This window comes from Pollachius pollachius, assembly GCF_949987615.1.
Source record: "Pollachius pollachius genome assembly, chromosome: 1".
In the NCBI taxonomy this organism is placed as follows: domain Eukaryota; kingdom Metazoa; phylum Chordata; class Actinopteri; order Gadiformes; family Gadidae; genus Pollachius; species Pollachius pollachius.
Window position 1 is genome coordinate 51,059,308 of NC_136934.1, and position 13,506 is coordinate 51,072,813.

The 13,506-nt window shown below is 52.1% G+C and overlaps 1 protein-coding gene across 3 annotated transcripts in view; it reads left to right on the plus strand.

Annotated features, from left to right (window-relative positions):
* The window catches only part of dennd4b (DENN/MADD domain containing 4B), a 35,055-nt gene extending 24,051 nt beyond the window's left edge, over positions 1 to 11,004 (plus strand). For all 3 annotated transcript variants that reach the window (XM_079747697.1, XM_079747698.1, XM_079747699.1), the window contains 14 exons: positions 449 to 624; positions 1,670 to 1,770; positions 2,015 to 2,230; positions 2,718 to 2,863; positions 3,400 to 3,533; positions 4,013 to 4,127; positions 4,576 to 4,782; positions 5,644 to 5,772; positions 7,525 to 7,669; positions 8,017 to 8,172; positions 8,638 to 8,890; positions 9,797 to 10,082; positions 10,529 to 10,633; positions 10,818 to 11,004. In XM_079747697.1, the coding sequence (XP_079603823.1) occupies positions 449 to 624; positions 1,670 to 1,770; positions 2,015 to 2,230; positions 2,718 to 2,863; positions 3,400 to 3,533; positions 4,013 to 4,127; positions 4,576 to 4,782; positions 5,644 to 5,772; positions 7,525 to 7,669; positions 8,017 to 8,172; positions 8,638 to 8,890; positions 9,797 to 10,082; positions 10,529 to 10,633; positions 10,818 to 10,997 (2,349 nt within the window). In that variant the 3' untranslated portion in view covers positions 10,998 to 11,004. The remainder of the gene's footprint in view (positions 1 to 448; positions 625 to 1,669; positions 1,771 to 2,014; positions 2,231 to 2,717; positions 2,864 to 3,399; positions 3,534 to 4,012; positions 4,128 to 4,575; positions 4,783 to 5,643; positions 5,773 to 7,524; positions 7,670 to 8,016; positions 8,173 to 8,637; positions 8,891 to 9,796; positions 10,083 to 10,528; positions 10,634 to 10,817) is intronic.
* Positions 11,005 to 13,506: the final 2,502 nt, after the last annotated feature.

Genomic DNA, 13,506 nt, shown 5'->3' on the forward strand with positions numbered 1-13,506 from the left:
TGATGAAGGTGACGATGATGATGGTGAAGATGTTAGTGTGTCTGTATAACATGATGAAGATGACGATGTTGGTGCCTCTGGATAATGTGATGAAGGTGACGATGATGATGGTGAAGATGTTAGTGTGTCTGTATAACATGATGAAGATGATGATGTTGGTGCCTCTGGATAATAATGAGGAAGGTGACCATGATGAAGATCATGTCTGTATAATAATTAAGATGATGATGATGATGTGGTGTTTGTGCCTCTGGATAATGACGATGATGATGATGATGATGTGTGTGCTTCTAGATGTTGTGATGAAGACGATGATGATGTCTGTGCCTCTGTATAATATGATGAAGGTGATGATGATGTGTCTCTGTGTAATAATGATTACAGTGATGAAGATGATGATCGTGTCTCTGTATAACATGATGAAGGGTCCGCTGTGCGTGTCCTCCAGATGACCTTCCCACTGCGCTGGCCCTGCCCCTACATCCCGCTGTGTCCGCTCCAGATGGCCGACGTGCTGCTGGCGCCCATGCCCTTCATTGTGGGGGTCCACTCCAGCTACTTCGACCAGCACGACCCGCCCCCCGACGTTGTCTGTGTGGACCTGGACACCAACACCATCTTCCAGTGAGTCCCCACAAACCTGGTCCCCACAACCCTGGTCCCCACAAAGCTGGTCCCTACAACCCTGGTCCCCACAAACCTGGTCCCCACAACCTTGTCCCCACAAAGCTGGTCCCCACAAACCTGGTCCCCACCACCTGGTCCCCACAACCCTGGTCCCCACAAAGCTGGTCCCTACAACCCTGGTCCCCACAAAGCTGGTCTCTACAACCCTGGTCCCCACAAAGCTGGTCCCCACAAAGCTGGTCTCTACAACTCTCGTCCCCACAAAGCTGGTCCCCACAAAGCTGGTCCCCACAAAGCTGGTCCCCGCAAAGCTGGTTCACATACTGCTGGTTCACACAAAGCTGGTTTACACACTGCTGGTTTACACACCGCTGGGTACACAGTGCTGGTTTTAACACTGCTGGTTTACACATTGCAGCTTTACACACCACTGGTTTACACACCCCTGGTTTACACAACCCTGGTTTACACACCGCTGGTTTACACCATGCTGGTTTACACACCCCTGGTCCCCACACTGTAGCTTTATACACTGCTGGTCCCCACATGGTAGTTTTACACACTCCTGGTCCCCACACTGTATCTTTACATAGTGCTGGTCCCCACATGGTAGCTTTACACACCCTTGGTCCCCACACTGTAGCTTTACACACTGCTGGTCCCCACATGGTAGTTTTACACACCCCTGGTCCCCACACTGCATCTTTACACAGTGCTGGTCCCCACATGGTAGCTTTACACACCCTTGGTCCCCACATGGTAGGCATAAACCCTCCTGCTCCACACACATCCCTGGCCCCACGTTGCTGGTTGACACACCCCTGGTCCCCTTATTGCTGGTCCGTGTTCCCTAGTACACAGACAGGGTGGTACAGATGAAACTACGTTGAGTGTTTCTTGCTTCTGTAATGTGATATATTTCAAAGTGAGCACTATGTTTACGGTCAACTCTACTTCAGCATGAATCTCTGTCTAGGAGCACATGACTTGCAATGCTGCGACCCTAACCCCGGCTCTCTCCCCTCCTCATCTTGTCTATCAGAACGGAGGACAAGAAGCCGTTGTCGTGGCGATCCTTTCCCAGAAAGCCCGGCAAGATTCTCTTCAACTCCCTGACCAACCTGCACAAAACCCTGGAACAGAGTGAGTGACCTTCACCGGAGGTCAAAAATCATCATCTAACCCAGATCCTTTTGGATGGAAGTCAAACCCCCTAACCGCTGACCCATCCCCTGCCCCCCACCCGCTAGGACCTTTCACCCCCCATCCCCGCTACGACCTCTGACCTTTAACCCCCGCTACGACCTTTCACCCCTGTGGCCTCCCACTCCCCCCCAGTGTGTCCTTCACTGACCCTCTGCTCTCTGTCGCCCCCTCCTGGCTGCAGTCTGCACTCCGGGCCAGGAGGAGGCGACGCTGGAGTTCCTGCTCACGGACTACGACCAGATCTACCGGCGGCAGAAGCAGCTGGAGCTGGAGATCCAGGAGGCCTTCCTGCACTTCATGAGCGCGGTGCTGCGGGGGTACCGCAGCTTCCTGCTGCCCATCACCCAGGCCCCCTCCGACAGCACCTACGACTGCAGCTCCCTCTTCAACCTGCAGGGTGCGTCGGGGGGCAACACTGGCCTCTGGGTTGGAGGATGGGATGGGGGGAGAGGGGAGAGAGAGGGGGAAAGGAGAGGGAGGGGGTAGAGAAGGGAGAGAGAGGCGGGGGATAGGAGACAGAGGGAGGGGAAGGAGAGGGGGGAGAGGAGAGTGGGCGGAGAGAGAGGGAGGGGCAGAGGAGTGGGGGTGGGTAGAGAGAGGGACTGTTTGTTTGCGCTCAATAGATTCTCTGTCTGTCTCAGGCATTCTGGCTTTCTCTCGCTCTCTCTCCAATTCAAAGTGCTCTATTGGCATTGGTAAAGTACATAAATCCAAAGCACGTAAAATGCCAAATAAGAAAATGTAAAGTTGCCCATTTTGCAATCAGACAGTGAAAGTTCATCCATCTCGTCAAAATTCATAGTCATAGATTTCAAATGTAACTAAATCATTGAAGAAATGATGACGGGAACATTGTTGTTATGATGTTCCGTTCCGCCCTGCAGGGTTCCTGAAGTCGCGGGACCGGACCCAGCAGAAGTTCTACATCCAGCTGACGCGGACCCAGATGTTCACCCAGTTCATCGAGGAGTGCTCCTTCGTCAGCGACGGCCACGTCTGCCTGGAGTTCTTCGACGAGTGCGTCCAGAAGGTCAGCGCAGAAGTCCAGCCCCGACCCTGACCTCAAAACATCTCCAACCTGGCCTGGTGTTCAGAGAAACGCTAGCCGGTTATTGGATGATAACTAGTCTTTGGTGTCGTGTTTATTGGTTGGTTAACCAGCTGGATGTTAAGTTAATAGTTGGTTCGGTATCTACACTTTTTTAACATTGACATTTACATCTAGGGCATTTATCAGACGCTTTTATCCAAAGCAACTTTCAATGAGTACATTTGTCAGAAGAGCGAGAAACAACAATGTATATTTTAATGGAGCTAGTTAGCGGTGGTGGTCTCACTAGTGCCCCCTGGTGGCGGTGTGTCTCAGGTGGACTTGGAGAAGAAGCTAACTCCCTAGTTGTCTGTTATTACCTAGCTAGTTAGCGGTGGTGGTCTCACTAGTGCCCCCTGCTGGCGGTGTGTCTCAGGTGGACGTGGAGAAGAAGCTAACTCCCTAGTTGTCTGTTATTACCTAGCTAGTTAGCGGTGGAGGTCTCACTAGTGCCCCCTGGTGGCGGTGTGTCTCAGGTGGACGTGGAGCGGCCGGAGGAGGTGCGTCTGATCGACCTGGACGAGTCCCACGGGGGGGAGCACACCGTGTTCATCATGCCCCCCGAGGAGCCCCAGCAGGCAGACGGCTCCGAGTGCCCCGCCCTCTACAGGTAGCATAGAACCACACACACAAAGAACCACACACACACACGCACGTATAGAACCACACACACATAGAGCCACACACACACACACACACGTATAGAACCACACACACACGCAAACATGAAACCACACTAAAACATAGAACCACACACGCACATAGAACCACACGCACACACACACACACAGGACCACACACGCACATAGAACCACACACATGTATAGAACCACACACACACACAGAACAACACACACATAGAACCACACACACACACAAACATAGAACCCCACACACACACATAGAACCACACACACACACACACACACACACACACACGTAAAGAACCACACACGCTAATAGATGCATGTGTTATTTACATGTGTATGAGCCTCATACACATACACATGTAAAGAACGACACACACACACACACACACACACACACACACACACATACATTTTGATGATTATGTTTATGTTGTCATAGTTACGAGACCTTCCCCGTTCTGAGGACCGAGCTCTTCGACCGGCCCCAGGACCAGCTCCGCCTCCCGGCTAATCGGAGCGCGCCCAGTAGCCCCGCCCCTAGACGGACCAAACAGGTACAGGATTGGCTCGTCGTTCACTCTGTCCTTGTGCCTGAGGTTCATAGCTTCTCCTGCTCGACATGCAGACGAGCCTTACTATAATGAATGGGTGCCAGAGACTTTAGAATTATCTTACCGTAAATTTAGATTGGTTGAATGCAGAATTCTCGATCTCCTTCGGGATGAAAATAAAGTCTAATAATAAGGAAATTATAATAATAAATAATAATAAAAAATAGATAAAAATTATACAAATAAATAATATAGAAATAAAATAATAATAAAAAATAAATAATAATAAAAAATAAATTGATTGCAAAAATTATAACAATAAATGATATCAGAAAAAATGTAAATAAATGATCATAAAAAATATAAAAATAAAAAATATAATTCCAATGTGCAGGACGGCGGTGTTAGCCTGCCTACCTGACCCTAACCAACCCCCCCCCCCCCCCCCCAGGAGATCAAGGTGGCCCAGAAGCGGGCCCAGAAGTACTCGACGGTGCCCGACATGTGGTCCAAGTGCCTGCTGGGCCACTGCTACGGCCTGTGGTTCCTCTACCTGCCCACCTTCGTGCGGGCCGAGGGCGCCAAGGTGCGCGCGCTGCACACGGCCTACGACGTGCTGAAGCACATGGAGAACCGCAAGGTGGTGCTGCCCGACGAGGTGAGGGTCACCACGGCGACCGCGCTACGTCAGCGCCGGGCGCCCCCCCCCTGCCGGTTTGCGGTGTTAGACCTGAGAGTCTGTGAACGGCCGTTGACACCGGAACACTTTGAACGCGAGGTCTTTGATGTAGGATTAGTTACCACTAATGATAGTGGTAACTAATTTAAAGGGGTAGTTCGGGATTTTGGACATAGGGCCTGATTCCCAAGTTAGCCTTGGCTATCATTAGAGACAGTTATCAACACATTTCATTCAGTCCTTCTAGTTGCAGAGTTCGCTCGTGCTAGGCTAGCGCACGGCAACGGGCAATACTAGCCTGCTGATAAAACAGTCTTACCCACTCCACAGTACACCCGAGGCAAATCAACTAGAACGCCAGACGGTCGATGTAAATGTCTGTGTTGATAGAATAATGTTAGAAATAAAACCAACCTTGCATTGCATTACATTTTGAGGGGCTTGCTGTGTCTCAGCAGCAGTGGTATATTCCTGGTAGTAGGCTACGGCAGCGGCGGACTGATACCTAGGTTAAATTCCGCTGCTGCTGAGAAAGTAGACCCTCAAAAAGTTCTAGAACTCTGCAACTAGAAGGACTGAATGAAATGTGTTAAACTGTCTCCAATAATAAAAACGCAGAGGCTAACTTGGGAATCAGGCCCTATGTCCAAAATCCCGAACTACCCCTTTAACCATCAGCGTTTCATTTTAACATATAAATACATTAATGGATATCGTTTTTGTCAATCATACATCTTTAGTAGGTCTTTGCATATTCTTATATTCTTTCTTTCGAATAACTTTACGGTGCTGTACGTCGTCTGTGACACACAAATCTGAATATGTACGTGTGTGTTGCAGGTGTGTTACCGTATCTTGATGCAGCTCTGTGGTCAGTACGGACAGCCGGTCCTGGCCGTCAGAGTTCTACTGGAGATGAAGAAGGCTGGAGTCACCCCCAACACCATCACATGGGCCTACTACAACAAGGTATGAAGTACACCATCACATACTCCTACTACAACGAGGTATTAAATACACATCACATACGCCTACTACAACAAGGTATCAAATACACCATCATACGCCTACTACAACGGGGTATCAAATACACCATCATACGCCTACTACAACGAGGTATCGAATACACCATCATACGCCTACTACAACGAGGTATCAAATACACTATCACATACACCTACTACAACGAGGTATCAAATATACCATCATACGCCTACTACAACGAGGTATCAAATACACCATCATACGCCTACTACAACGAGGTATCAAATACACCATCACATACGCCTACTACAACAAGGTATCAAATACACCATCACATACGCCTACTACAACAAGGTATGAAGTACACCATCACATACGCCTACTACAACAAGGTATCAAATACACCATCACATACGCCTACTACAACAAGGTATCAAATACACCATCATACGCCTACTACAACGAGGTATCAAATACACCATCACATGGGCCTACTACAACAAGGTATGAAGTACACCATCACATACGCCTACTACAACAAGTTATCAAGAACACCATCATACGCCTACTACAACGAGGTATCAAATACACCATCACATACGCCTACTACAACAAGGTATCAAGTACACTACAACAAGGTATCAAATACACTATCACATATGCCTACTACAACAAGGTATCACATACACCATCACATACGTCTACTACAACAAGTTATCAAATACACTCCAACAAGGTATCAAATACACCTACTAAAACAAGGTATCGAATACACTATAACAAGCTATCAAATACACCTACTCAAACAAGGTATCAAATACACTATAACAAGGTATCACATACACAACGATGTATCAAATACACTTATTATAACAAGGTATCACATACACTACAACAAGGTATCACATACACTACAACGAGGTATCAAATACACTTACTATAACAAGGCATCAAATACCCTTACTACAACAAGGTATCCAATACCCTTACTATAACAAGGCATCAAATACCCTTACTACAACAAGGTATCCAATACCCTTACTACAACAAGGTATCAAATACCCTTACTATAACAAGGCATCAAATACCCTTACTACAACAAGGTATCCAATACGCTTACTACAACAACGTATCAAATACACTTACTACAACAACGTATCACATACGCATACTACAAAATGGTAAGACACATTACAATGAAGTACATTTTCACTATAAAGTACGCCCACACAACAACAACAAAAATGTCTCCCAATCATTGAACCAGAGGGAACCAGGCAGCGCCATTTTGGACATTTCCCCAACGGCTTATCTAATATAAGAATATTTAGGCTGCTTTGGAATTAGTTTTATTTGAAAGTGGGAAGTCCAGCAGCAACATTCGCTGAAGGAGTTTACCTCTGAAACACTAATGTCATGGTCAGACTGGCTGGAGCCAATCCAATCGGGTTAGGATTGGACTGACGACGCCCCTCGACAGACACTCCAGACCTAATGAGAATATTATGGTCTGGCCCTCTGAGGCTGCTACAACATGCTGCTCTAATCAAGTGGTCCTGCATCTGGGCGTTCATGATTTGGTGGTTGTTTTTGTAAATTTTCTCTCTCTCTCTCTCTCTCTCTCTCTCTCTCTCTCTCTCTCTCTCTCTCTCTCTCTCTCTCTCTCTCTCTCTCTCTCTCTCTCTCTCTCTCTCTCTCTCTCTCTCTCTCTCTCTCTCTCTCTCTCTCTCTCTCTAGGCAGTGTTAGAGAGCAAGTGGCCCTCCACCAATCAGGGCGGGCGTCTGCGCTGGGCGAAGCTGCGCAACGTCCTATTGGCCGTGGCCCAGTTCAGGCAGCCAATCAAACGACAGCAGAAGAGCAACTCACTGGGATCAGAAGCAGGTCAGCATGATGTCATCAGAAAATGTTGGGCGTTGTTATTAGTAGAAAACATGGATAATGGTGCAAATATTCATCAGTTCATTCATTGAACACTGGGAACTACTGGTGGACACAGGGAACTGCCCAGTGCAACAGCAGTCTTCTACTGGTAAAAACTGGGAGCTGCCCAGTACAACCACAGTCTTCTACTGGTGGACACTGGGAGCTGCCCAGTTCAACCACAGTCTCGTACTGGTGGACACTGGGAGCTGCCCAGTTCAACCACAGTCACTTACTGGTGGAGCCTGTTTACATTTCTTAAAGAAAGACTGAAGGTGTTTTTTTTTCTGGTGTTTTTTTTTTCACAGACGTCACAATGGACTCCCTCCAAAGGTCACGCCCACAGTACAGCCTGATTCGCCAGAACAGCTGGAGTGGTTTGAGTGAAAGCTCCAGCCACGAGTCTCTGACCGGCCCTCTGGTGAAGAGCAACAGCCTGAACGGCATGAGGGCCGCTGCAGAGAGTGAGTGTCCCTGTCGCTCACGCCTAATCCTCCCCCTTCCCTTCTGTGTCCTGATTTATCCGGTGGTAATCTCATTTGAATCCTGATATTTAAATCCAATATCGTTGTGACCCTGCTTGACATTTTGGCGGGGCGATCCGCTGGAACCGTCGGCTGACTACCGCAAGACGTTCACATCCGGCGATAAATCAACTAAGTGAATTACCGAGGTTTATTCCAGATCGGAGCTCCTTCAGATTCCACCGATTACCCCAGAGATTCAATGAACTTTTGCATGAATCCATGATTAAATATCGTTTTTTGTTTTTTACCAGAGTGTTGCTTCAAATGTCAGAGGAGGAGAATCTCGAAACATTAACCCTTTGGTACCCACCGACTCTGCTGGTCGTCATGACAACCCTCGGAGGTTCTAACTGACCCCGCCCCCTCTCCTCTCCTCTCCCCTCCCCTCCCCCCTCCCCCCAGAGTCCGGCCCCTGCAGGCTGTCGGGGCCCCCGGGGACGGGGACCAACGGCGTCAGCGACCCCAGCTCCAGGAAGCCTCCGCGGGGCCGCGAGGCCTCGGCCGCGGGCCCCTCTCCGTCGCTGCTGCCGCCCCCTGCTGGCGTTCTGGTGCAGCGCAGCCAGGTGTGCCTGTCCACCTTCTACAAGGACAGCTCGGAGATGGAGCCCGCGGACACGGCCGACGGCAGCTGGCCGCCCGCCGAGAGGGAGGGCAGGTGAGGGGGGCTTCTGGGGGGACCCCTGCCGACCAATGACAGCGCTGCGCAGGATTAGGGTCCGTCTGTGACTTGAGGAGTTTGGCTCCCTCTGATGCACTTTGTTGTTACGTTATCATATGCTCTGTAAGGCACTTTGAGCCACTTTGTTGGATAAAATTGCTCTAAAAATAAAGATTTGCATTATTATTATCATTATTATTAGAGAGAAACCTCATGCTTGCATCTTGGCAACGATTGTAAATAGGGGAAGCTAATAAACATTGACAAGGTAGCAGACACTAAGGTCATAGCTGCTAATGTAGCTGGAATTAAATGACATAAATGTCAGACGGAAACTATTTGGTGAGGATTTGGCTAATTTAAATGATGTTGATGTTGGCTAAAGAATTGCTGTTGATGTTTGAGAGAGTACGTCAGGAGTCTTGGGGGCCACTCACCTCTGGTTTTCCCTTCTGTCTAACAGCATAGAATATACAGGCTGAAGCGCAACAACCAGAGCATTACATGCAGAGTAGAACTACCCGTGCTGACATCAGAGGTGACCTCAAGCAGCAGCTAGTCACAGAGCACCACCAATTACCGGAGATTAAATTAACTTTTGCGTGATCCATAATCAAATGACGGTTTTCTGTACCAGATTGTTGCTTTAAATGTCAAGAGGAGGAGAATCTCGAAATATCAGAGTATGTATGACGGCAATACGCCCTCATGCATACAGGTGGACACGCCCACTTGCGATGTCAGAAGAGGCCGGTTTTCAAAAACGGCCCACGGCGGCTAATCACCCTCACACCTGGTGGTAGAATATGTCCCCCTTAATGTGTGTGTATGAACGGGTGGATGTGAGGCCCTTATTGTACACCACTCTATTCACCCTGAAACATTCACCCGTCCACCCTGCAGGTCGGGGGCGGGCCGGGAGCCCAGCGGGGGGCGGGCGCGGAAGCTGGACGAGAACTCCAACAACGTGGCGTCCCCCAGCCGGGGGGGGCTGGCGGGGAGGCTGCAGCAGCTGCTGACCCCCACGCGGCACCGCTCCTCGGGGAGGAGGGCCGCCAGCGTGGACGACCGGCGGGGAGGTTGTGGGGGGGAGGTCCGCCGGGTGTCGGAGCAGAGGCTGTCCCGCAAGGCCCAGGTGGCCGAGACGCTGCTGAGGGCCAAGGAGAGGCTGGTCAACGCCACCTCGGAGGTCAGAGGTCAACCGGGGGGGGGGGAGGGGGGGGGAGGGGGGAGGCTGGTCAACGCCACCTCGGAGGTCAGAGGTCAACCGGGAGGGGGGAGGGGGGGAGGGAGGGGTTGTTGATGGATGGACGGACGGACGAACGGACGATGGATGGATGAAGCGTTGCGTTTCTTTCGGTAGTGACACGTTGAACTTCTGTCGAGAAGGTTGTTGCGCACGCACGCACGCACGCACGCACACACACACACACATTAAAAGGTGGTTGGCTGTGTCTCTTGGTGGACACTCACTAATAGTTGGTGCTTATATTTAGGTTGTCATAGATACGAGACTTTCCCAATTTCAAAACGATGACACGATGCAGTGTTTGTGTCAGTGTGGTCGTCTCTCTCCCCGTTCTTTAATTCCTTCCGTATTGATCCTCTGACATGTGATCGGTGGTGTCTCTGCAGAGCTCCCTGTCCGTGGGCAGTGACATCGACCTGAGTGACACCCCGACCCCGACCTATCCGCTGCGCCGGTCCTGGGATGCCAATCAAGAGGGGGTGGGGCTAGAGGTACGTGTCATGCGTCATGTTCTGTGAAGCTCCGGGATTGGAGATTATACTCAAACACCGTCCTCATTCAGCTCCCCTCGGTGCAACTTCTCCTACTTTAGAAATCTCTTTCGACTGCTGGTTACCACGACTACTGACCCTTCCCTCCTCCCTCTTGCGTTGCCATGGCGCCCGCCTCCTCCAGGTGCAGATGTCGAGCTGCTCGCTGTGCCGCGCCTGTAACTCCCTGGTGTACGACGAGGACATCATGGCCGGCTGGACGTCGGACGACTCCAACCTCAACTCCTCCTGCCCCTTCTGCTCCGCCTCCTTCGTCCCCTTCCTCAGCGCCGAGGTCCGGGACCCGGGGCCTCTCAGCAGGTAGGAACCCCCCCGGCACGTCTCACACCCCCTGGAGAACACCGTCTCACCCTCTGGCATGACTCTCACCCCCTGGAGAACACCGTCTCACCCTCTGGCATGACTCTCACCACCTGGAGAACACCGTCTCACCCTCTGGCATGACTCTCACCACCTGGAGAATACCGTCTCACCCTCTGGCACGTCTCACACCCCCTGGAGAATACCGTCTCACCCTCTGGCACGTCTCACACCCCCTGGAGAACACCGTCTCACCCTCTGGCACGTCTCACACCCCCTGGAGAACACCGTCTCACCCTCTGGCACGACTCTCACCACCTGGAGAACACCGTCTCACCCTCTGGCATGTCTCACACCACCTGTGGAACACCGTCTCACCCTCTGGCATGTCTCACACCCCCTGGAGAACACTGTCTCCCTGAGCCTGTCTCGCACCCCTGGACCCCACTGTCTCACCCTCTCAGCATGTCTCACACCCCTGGACCCCAACGTCTCACCCTCTAGCATGTCTCACACCCCCTGGAGAACACCGTCTCACCCCCCCTGGACCCCAACGTCTCACCCTCTAGCATGTCTCACACCCCCTGGAGAACACCGTCTCACCCTCTGGCATGTCTCACACCCCCTGGACCCCAACGTCTCACCCTCTAGCATGTCTCACACCCCCTGGAGAACACCGTCTCACCCTCTAGCATGTCTCACACCCCCTGGAGAACACCGTCTCACCCTCTAGCATGTCTCACACCCCCTGGAGAACACCGTCTCACCCTCTAGCATGTCTCACACCCCCTGGAGAACACCGTCTCACCCTCTAGCATGTCTCACACCCCCTGGAGAACACCGTCTCACCCTCTGGCACGTCTCACACCCCCTGGAGAACACTGTCTCACCCTCTGGCACGTCTCACACCACCTGGAGAACACCGTCTCACCCTCTGGCATGTCTCACACCCCCTGGAGAAAACCGTCTCACCCTCTGGCACGTCTCACACCACCTGGAGAACACCGTCTCACCCTCTAGCATGTCTCACACCCCCTGGAGAACACCGTCTCACCCTCTGGCACGTCTCACACCCCCTGGAGAACACCGTCTCACCCTCTGGCATGACTCTCACCACCTGGAGAACACCGTCTCACCCTCTGGCATGACTCTCACCACCTGGAGAATACCGTCTCACCCTCTGGCATGTCTCACACCACCTGTGGAACACCGTCTCACCCTCTGGCATGTCTCACACCCCCTGGAGAACACTGTCTCCCTGAGCCTGTCTCGCACCCCTGGACCCCACTGTCTCACCCTCTCAGCATGTCTCACACCCCTGGACCCCAACGTCTCACCCTCTAGCATGTCTCACACCCCCTGGAGAACACCGTCTCACCCCCCCTGGACCCCAACGTCTCACCCTCTAGCATGTCTCACACCCCCTGGAGAACACCGTCTCACCCTCTGGCACGTCTCACACCCCCTGGAGAACACCGTCTCACCCTCTGGCACGTCTCACACCCCCTGGAGAACACCGTCTCACTCTCTGGCATGTCTCACACCCCCTGGAGAACACCGTCTCACCCTCTGGCACGTCTCACACCCCCTGGAGAACACCGTCTCACCCTCTGGCACGTCTCACACCCCCTGGAGAACACCGTCTCACCCTCTGGCACGTCTCACACCCCCTGGAGAACACCGTCTCACCCTCTGGCATGACTCTCACCACCTGGAGAACACCGTCTCACCCTCTGGCATGTCTCACACCACCTGTGGAACACTGTCTCACCCTCTGGCATGTCTCACACCCCCTGGAGAACACTGTCTCCCTGAGCCTGTCTCGCACCCCTGGACCCCACTGTCTCACCCTCTCAGCATGTCTCACACCCCTGGACCCCAACGTCTCACCCTCTAGCATGTCTCACACCCCCTGGAGAACACCGTCTCACCCCCCCTGGACCCCAACGTCTCACCCTCTAGCATGTCTCACACCCCCTGGAGAACACCGTCTCACCCTCTAGCATGTCTCACACCCCCTGGAGAACACCGTCTCACCCTCTGGCACGTCTCACACCCCCTGGAGAACACCGTCTCACCCTCTAGCATGTCTCACACCCCCTGGAGAACACCGTCTCACCCTCTGGCACGTCTCACACCCCCTGGAGAACACCGTCTCACCCTCTGGCATGACTCTCACCACCTGGAGAACACCGTCTCACCCTCTGGCATGTCTCACACCACCTGTGGAACACTGTCTCACCCTCTGGCATGTCTCACACCCCCTGGAGAACACTGTCTCCCTGAGCCTGTCTCGCACCCCTGGACCCCACTGTCTCACCCTCTCAGCATGTCTCACACCCCTGGACCCCAACGTCTCACCCTCTAGCATGTCTCACACCCCCTGGAGAACACCGTCTCACCCCCCCCTGGACCCCAACGTCTCACCCTCTAGCATGTCTCACACCCCCTGGAGAACACCGTCTCACCCTCTAGCATGTCTCACACCCCCTGGAGAACACCGTCTCACCCTC